Genomic DNA, 7,257 nt, shown 5'->3' with positions numbered 1-7,257 from the left:
GTATTACAATCCCTGTATGGTTATGGCATCCAAGGGGGAGTGTTATAAATCAATTGGTGGATGTCCATAACCGGCCCCGTCTATAATCGGCTCATACACTTAGAGAGAGAGACGGTCCAACCCTAGAGAGAGAGAGGTGGCCGCGAGACTTGGAGAGGAGAGAGAGGCGGCTACAACTTGCCTATTTCCTAATTCGTTTATGTTTATGATTTGTAATCTTTCCTATTATTGTATTTCTATTTATTTCTTTTGTAACCCCTATATAAAAGAAATATTTATTTATTAATAATATACAAAAACTTATACTTCTAAATTTTTATGTTTACAACAAATGCTAATTTATTATTTCGGGGGAATTTTTAAAATTTGTTTGTTTGCCATTAAAACCACCAAAATTAATCATGCCTTCGAAGTTTATAATATTCTAGAAATACAAAAGACACTTGAAAAAGAACACTTCACGAAGGAGCATGGCAGGCTCAAAGGGGAAGTCAAACTGTTACTTAGGGTATAAATTTGATGGGAGCATATTTTAATTTTAATTTTTTATACTTAATCATTTTTAGTATTTATAAGTAAATAGAATTAATTTAAATATATTTATTAAAAAATTAAGCATTCTTATAAAATATTTTTAATAGGTTATTGAATAATTGTATTGTTAGATAATAATAAATTTTAAATATGAAATCTGTATTAATAAATAATTTCAGTAAAATTATTATCAAAAAGATAACATCGAGTAACATTTTTATAAAATTAATAAATGATTTTATTAAACTTTAGCCTTGTTTATAAAATATTTATTATTAATATATGGACTAATTGTACTGTTACATAAGAATATTTTTTAAATATGAAATTTTATATTAATAAATTATTTTAGTAAAATTATTATAGACCTTAATCAAATTTTAGGATAACATTGAATAATATTTCTATTAAATCAATTTTATGAAGTTATTTTCATCATATTAATTAATGAAGTTAAATTAGCTTACAATTCTTTTTGCGTAAATTATATTGTAAATATATTATAAAAACATAAAAATATTTAAATAAAAATTGGTTTAAGGCACATAAAATTGTTGGACCGGTATTGTGAAAGAGAAATGAGATATCCTGCTTGATGATTTGTTTTAGATTATATTAACTATTAGACAACAAAGGCACTATAACATCTTTTATACATGAAATAAACCATAGATCGAAACTGATGATAATAATCACTAAAACTTGTAAGAAATTGGGTATTTTTGTCAATTAAAGCGTTTACAAATTACAATACAAAATGAACACACAAAGATTTAGTAGAAATACTATAAATTTAATTTAATTAAATAATTCACTAAACAATCTAAATTCATAAGACTACATATGTGAGTGGGTATGTTTCAACAATTTAAAAGGTCTTCAGTTTACTGAAATCTTTTAGCAAGATCACAAAAGTACTGAATATTATAAAATTACGTGTTTGCGCTTTACAGAATACTATAAAATGGATGTCCAATAGAGAAGTGTGCCTTTGCGGTGATGGCTGGAATTAGCCAAGTTTTGGGCCTCCCTTATTTCTTGTCCTTAGGTCCACGAACGTCTTCTTGCTTTATTTACATGTTTGTGTTGGACAACCACAACATGAACACCCATTTATTCCAAACTAGGAAAATAAAAAAGAGAAATTGGGATGTATAACCGCTTAAAAAATCCCATTAGACTATATTTGCAAAGTGATTTTGCCACATGTTCTTTATACAATCAATTTCATAAAACAAATATTACATGGCTACTGGAATTGGGGAAAAATGCCTTTTACAACCCAAACAATCCCGTTCGTGCGTAATACTACCTGAAGGGAAAGTGCCTTTTACAACCCAAACAATCCCGTTCGTGCGTAATACTACCTGAACTATTGAATAGGGCGGAATACACCCCCAACTGCATATTTATTTAAATTTCCTACCCCAACTTTCATATGTGACCTCGTTTCCTTCCTTGACGAAAATCCCGTTAGTCTACTGTTATCTCAAGCCGAGACGTGAGCCGTAATAACTTAAATAATAACCAAACGACATAGTTTTGTCTCTCAACACAAAACGACGTAGTTTTGTATTTGGGGTTAAAATTAGGTTTTACTTCTTCTTCTCCATCGTTATTACTCTGGTTTCTCCATTCTCTTGCCAAATCATAAGTCCTGTAATCCTAAAACGAAGAAAGCATCTGTGTTTCTCAAGGTTTGTCTTCACTCTCATCTTATTTCTTCAGACTATTTTAGACAGTATGAAACAATAGAAATTGAATTTCTTGGAACTCTTTTGAAATTTGATTTAGCTTTTCAATGGGTGATCGAGTAAGAGGCTTCCCGAAGAGGTGTAGAAGTGGAGAGGCTGTTGTATGCTTGCCCTTTTGGGAGAGAAGGGGTAAGTTAAATTAAAAATTAAGAACATGTATTATGAAAGTAGATGACTCAGCTTCAACGTTTTTTACAGGATTGGTATCATACTTTTAAGTGGACTGATATCTCAATGCTGGAAGAGATTGAAGACTTGATGGAGAAAGTGGAAAATATTGAAGGAACATCAGCCACTTTGCAAAAGGGTTTCAACGCTTGCGAAAATGAGCTTGAGAATTTGGCTTTGGAAACTCGTGTATGTGAGACTGTGGTTGAAAAAGAAATTGGAGACTGTAAGATGCAACTGCGCAGCTTGAAGAACATTGTTGTTGTTGCTATGTTCATTGTGGTCTTCTTGAAGTTTATATTTTGAGTTTAGTTATGCTTGTTGTCGCAATGGTATTTAGTTTAAGCTAATGTATGTTATTGTAGCTAATTTACGTACTATTATATGTTGTAGACTTATGTATGTTCTTGTAGTTGAAGTTAAGACTGATGTATGTTCTTGTTTTTATGGTAATGTGAGTTCTTGTAAGTTCATGTCTACAAAAATGATCCTACTAAGAACATAACTTGAAATTCAATATACATTTGTTCAACATTCTTTTGGAAACATAAGTAAATAATATTTGGAAAATAGTTTACAAACTCCACAACTAACTCAAACAGACATTCATTAAGAAAAAACAAAGACAAAAAACTGACTGAAAAGTACCACCAAAAGCCGAAAGAAACTCCAACAAAGCTCCACCAAAAACCGACTGAGAAGCTCAATCAAAGCTCAACTATAAACCAAAAGAAGCTCCACCAAAAACCAACCTAAGCTTCTACTAGAACCTGATATTAGTCTTGGGTTTGTTGACTTGGGCCCTCTCCGAAGTCTTCACTAATAGGGTCATGTTCCTCTACTCTTCCCGTCGAAGCTTTCTTCCTTCCATATTTATGTTTGATCGGAACACCAATGTTGGGACACTTGGTTGCATTGTGTCCAGCAACTCCACATCTGCCACAATGCATTATTCTCTTATCCCTACTGACCTTCTTCCTTGTTGGCGACTCATTCCTTCCTTTTTTCCTCTTTGGCTTTGGCTTTCTTCCTCTGTTGTTCTCAGTATTCTCAACCAAACTTGGAGGTAGTAAAACTGAAGCACCGGTTCTGTCCCAAAAGCACATTCCATTGACAGGGCGTATAGAGTCACTGTAAATTTGTTGCTGCCTTGAATTGAGGTAAAAAGAAGATATATAATCTTCATAGTCCAGCTTCTTCTCGGTGATGATACGTAAGGCATGGCGACAAGGCTGCAGTTCATTGGATTTTTCTCCATTATGGCTTCATAAAGCCGCAAATCATATCTCTTAACAGCTTCCAGATTTGCTTCATATTCTCTCACTGTGCAGCTTTCAGCAACTCGCCAAAACAGGGTTTTTATCTCATGTTGACGGGGGAAGAGCTTCTTCAAGTTCCCATATATATGGCGAGCACACATTCTATGCTCAACGTTAGGCAAGATTCTTTCCACAGCATTCAACAAACCTGAAAATAGTTTAATTGTAAGCCTCAAAATGCAAAAAAAAAAAGATTAAAATAACTGAAACGAATAAGCAGTCCAAACCTTTTGTCGATCAGATATCAGCGTATAATTTTGACCATCTTGGAGATTAAAATCCAACTTAAGCCTCTGTAAGAACCATGTCCAATTGTCCTCATCTTCCACATCAACCACAGCCCATGCGATTGGGTACATACCATTATTGGCATCTCTTCCCACAGCAGCTAGTAGCTGTCCTTTTAGAGTGCTCTTCATGAAGCAGCCATCTACACCAAATATAGGACGACACCACATTGACCACAAAGTTCGGATGGTTGCAAAACACACATAAAACCTGTGAAATATTTCGGCTCCATCATCATTCAAAATTGTGTCAAGGATTACGGTTGATTCAGGGTTTGTCCTACAATGAATAAAGAACACTTGTTAGTTAAACTTACTAAAGAAGAACCTATATTCACAAAAAAAAAAAACTTACTCAAGAAGTGCCAAACGGTAATCTTTGAGCCTAGAAAACTGTTCTTCATGGTCATGATTGATGATATCAATTGCTTTTGCCTTTCCCTTCTTGCACTTGTCTATGGTTGCTATCAAGTTATACCTCTGCTCAATCTGATCTTGAATAAACCTCGGTTTTAGTTCAGGATCAGTTCTGATATCATTTAAGAACAACTTGCAAATCACAGCCGATTTTAGTAACTTGCAGTATCCATCTTTTTGACAGCGATGCTTATCACTAAAAGTCTTCACCATCCACTTCCCTATTCGTTCTTCATAAGAACAATATATTCTCCATGGGCAGTCTTTTTTAGTCCCACAAACAGCTGATGATTTGATATCCCCCCATTTGTTTAGCTTGATATTCCATCCACCTTTTAGTGCATACTCCAATACTGCCTCTTTGAACTCTTCTATGGTATCAAACACTTGTCTTAGCTCCAGCTCACCGCTTCCTGGTCTGAATCTCACAAAAGACTCATTGTCTTCATCATCAGAATTAGGAGGAGTATTATGATGATCAAAATTCTCATCTTCATCAACAAAACTAGCCACATTATTTTCAATTCTAATCTCTTCTTCACTTGGCATCACTTGCTCCTCAACTTCACAATGCTCTGTTGTGTTCACAAGAAATATATTAATCATTCCTCTCCATTTACCCGCTTCACACATGTTCAGAAACATTGGATCACCATTGCTCATTATCTTCCTATCCTTATGCTCTTCATTAGGGAGCTTATACCACACACGCTGTACATTTAATCTTTCTCCAAACTCTTCTGCCAATGCGTTAAATAACTCCTCCGGTTTACAGTTGATGGTCCTCACCTCACCACCAATATAACCAACATAGCCTCTATGATTCTTCACTCAATACCCTCCACATTTCACACTGAACTTCACAATTTCCCACATGCTGCAAAGAGAAGCAACAAAACTGTCATTAAAAGGCCTTTTTTACTCTCTGTGACATTTCATCGAACAGTTGATGTGCACTAATATTTCAAGCTCTTCTCTTCATAAAACACACAGAACTAAACAATATTTGACTTCCATTATCAAGACACAGAGAAATCGAAAGACAGTTAAAACTAACCAAATTGTCACATTTATTTAGTTTAATCTTAACTATCAGAATGACAAAAATAATTCGAAATTACCTCATCTTCGCTTGCTGTGAAAATGCCCAATACTATCTACCACGACCCTTACAACATTCACACACTCGCTTGAGTTCTAGACACTTTAATCTTCAAGACTCATGATTTGGCCAGAGAATGAAGAAGCAAGAATAATAACGATGGAGAAGAAGAAGTAAAATATAATTTTAACCCCAACTACAAAACTACGTCGTTTTGTGTTGAAAGATAAAAACTATGTCGTTTTGGTTACTATTTCAGTCACTACGGCTCACGTCTCGGCTTGAGATAACAGTAACTAACGGGATTTTCGTCAAGGGAGGAAACGAGGTTACATATGAAAGTTGGGGTAGGAAATTTAAATAAATATGTAGTTGGAGTTGTATTCCGTCCGCCCTATTCAATAGTTCAGGTAGTATTACGCACGAACGAGATTGTTTGGGTTGTAAAAGGCACTTTTCCCACTGAAATTGATGACATGTCTTATAGCTTAATATGATATTGACAATTACATTTAATGTTAATTTATATTTTTGGTAATTTTTTAAAATATGGTAATAACTCATATATTACATTTAATATCAATTTATATTTTTGAATTTTTTTTTAGAATATGAGAATAACTCATAAATCATTATTAAAATAAATATATTCAAATATAGCATTATAAATTTCGAAATATAATTTAATTATCTATTTTTAAATTATACAATTTTATTACTAAAATTTTCAAAAATGTATACAATTTTTTTAGAAAATTATAAAAATTTAATCGTAAAATCATTATTTTCTTATATATCTAATTTTTTTATAAATATTGTTTAATTTTAATTTTAATTAGGTAACTAGTTAAAAACAAATTGACCAAAATTTTCAACGTATTTTCTATGATATATACCAAACTACCCTTCAATACAAGCGGTAACTTCTTCTCCGTTCTTTTTCATTCTTCTCTACAATTAAAATTTACATATATTTATTATTTTGTTTTATTCTCATCATCAATTTGTCTCTTTTAATGTTTTCCTAGTAGTGTAAATCTTATAAATATATATTATTTTTTATAGTTGGGTTTGGATTTAGTGATTGAAATTTATGGTTTAGTATTTATAGGTTGGGATAATTTTATTAGTATTAGGGGTTGAAAGTGAGTTTTAATCATATTCTAATTCAACCATATGGAACAACACTCGATGCATCTATTTATATATATATATATATATATATTTTACAACAAACATTCACGAGCTCATATAGACTCTGTAAACCAAAGTAACAACTCTGCATCCATGTGTACGACGAAAGACGGTTGTTTCCGAGCACTGCGTGCCAAGCGATCCGCCTTTATGTTTTCCGTCCTATGTACATGAACGATATCTGAGTTGTAATATCTTGCATATTTCCATTGTGTTATCCATTCACCCATGTGCATTTTGATCATATAGACTAGGAGTTAGCCATGTTTAGGTTGCATTTTGCATACATGAGTCTTAATTAGGTATTGGAGTACCACATGGAGTTCTTGGAGAAATTTGGGTGCATTTGGAGCTCAAAAGAGGTGATAAAGGTGATCATTGGACGAACAGTGCATGGGAGCGACCCTTCCGGAGCAACGCCATGAACTCGCTCCAGCTCCAGAGCGAGGTCACCACAGCGACACCCCGAGGTCGCTCGGGTT

At 33.4% G+C, this 7,257-nt stretch overlaps 1 protein-coding gene and 1 long non-coding RNA gene across 2 annotated transcripts; one reads left to right on the top strand and one right to left on the bottom strand.

Moving 5' to 3' along the window:
* The first annotated feature begins 2,140 nt into the window (after positions 1 to 2,140).
* Positions 2,141 to 2,909, top strand: LOC106299623. The gene is made up of 3 exons (XR_001261823.1): positions 2,141 to 2,231; positions 2,329 to 2,417; positions 2,487 to 2,909. It is a non-coding gene; the product is annotated as an uncharacterized LOC106299623 (long non-coding RNA).
* Positions 2,910 to 3,043: 134 nt separating this feature from the next.
* On the bottom strand, positions 3,044 to 5,787 carry LOC106299082. The gene is made up of 4 exons (XM_013735218.1): positions 5,601 to 5,787; positions 4,418 to 5,356; positions 4,002 to 4,342; positions 3,044 to 3,923 (listed from the first exon to the last, which is right to left on the bottom strand). Exons 2-4 carry the CDS (start codon positions 5,140 to 5,142, stop codon positions 3,406 to 3,408), a joined length of 1,584 nt encoding a protein of 527 aa, XP_013590672.1. The 5' UTR covers positions 5,143 to 5,356; positions 5,601 to 5,787; the 3' UTR covers positions 3,044 to 3,405.
* Between the last annotated feature and the right edge of the window lie 1,470 nt (positions 5,788 to 7,257).

This window comes from Brassica oleracea, chromosome C6, assembly GCF_000695525.1.
Source record: "Brassica oleracea var. oleracea cultivar TO1000 chromosome C6, BOL, whole genome shotgun sequence".
In the NCBI taxonomy this organism is placed as follows: Eukaryota; Viridiplantae; Streptophyta; class Magnoliopsida; order Brassicales; family Brassicaceae; genus Brassica; species Brassica oleracea.
The sequence above is the reverse complement of the archived record's forward strand: the minus strand, read 5'-3'. Positions and strand labels throughout refer to the sequence as shown.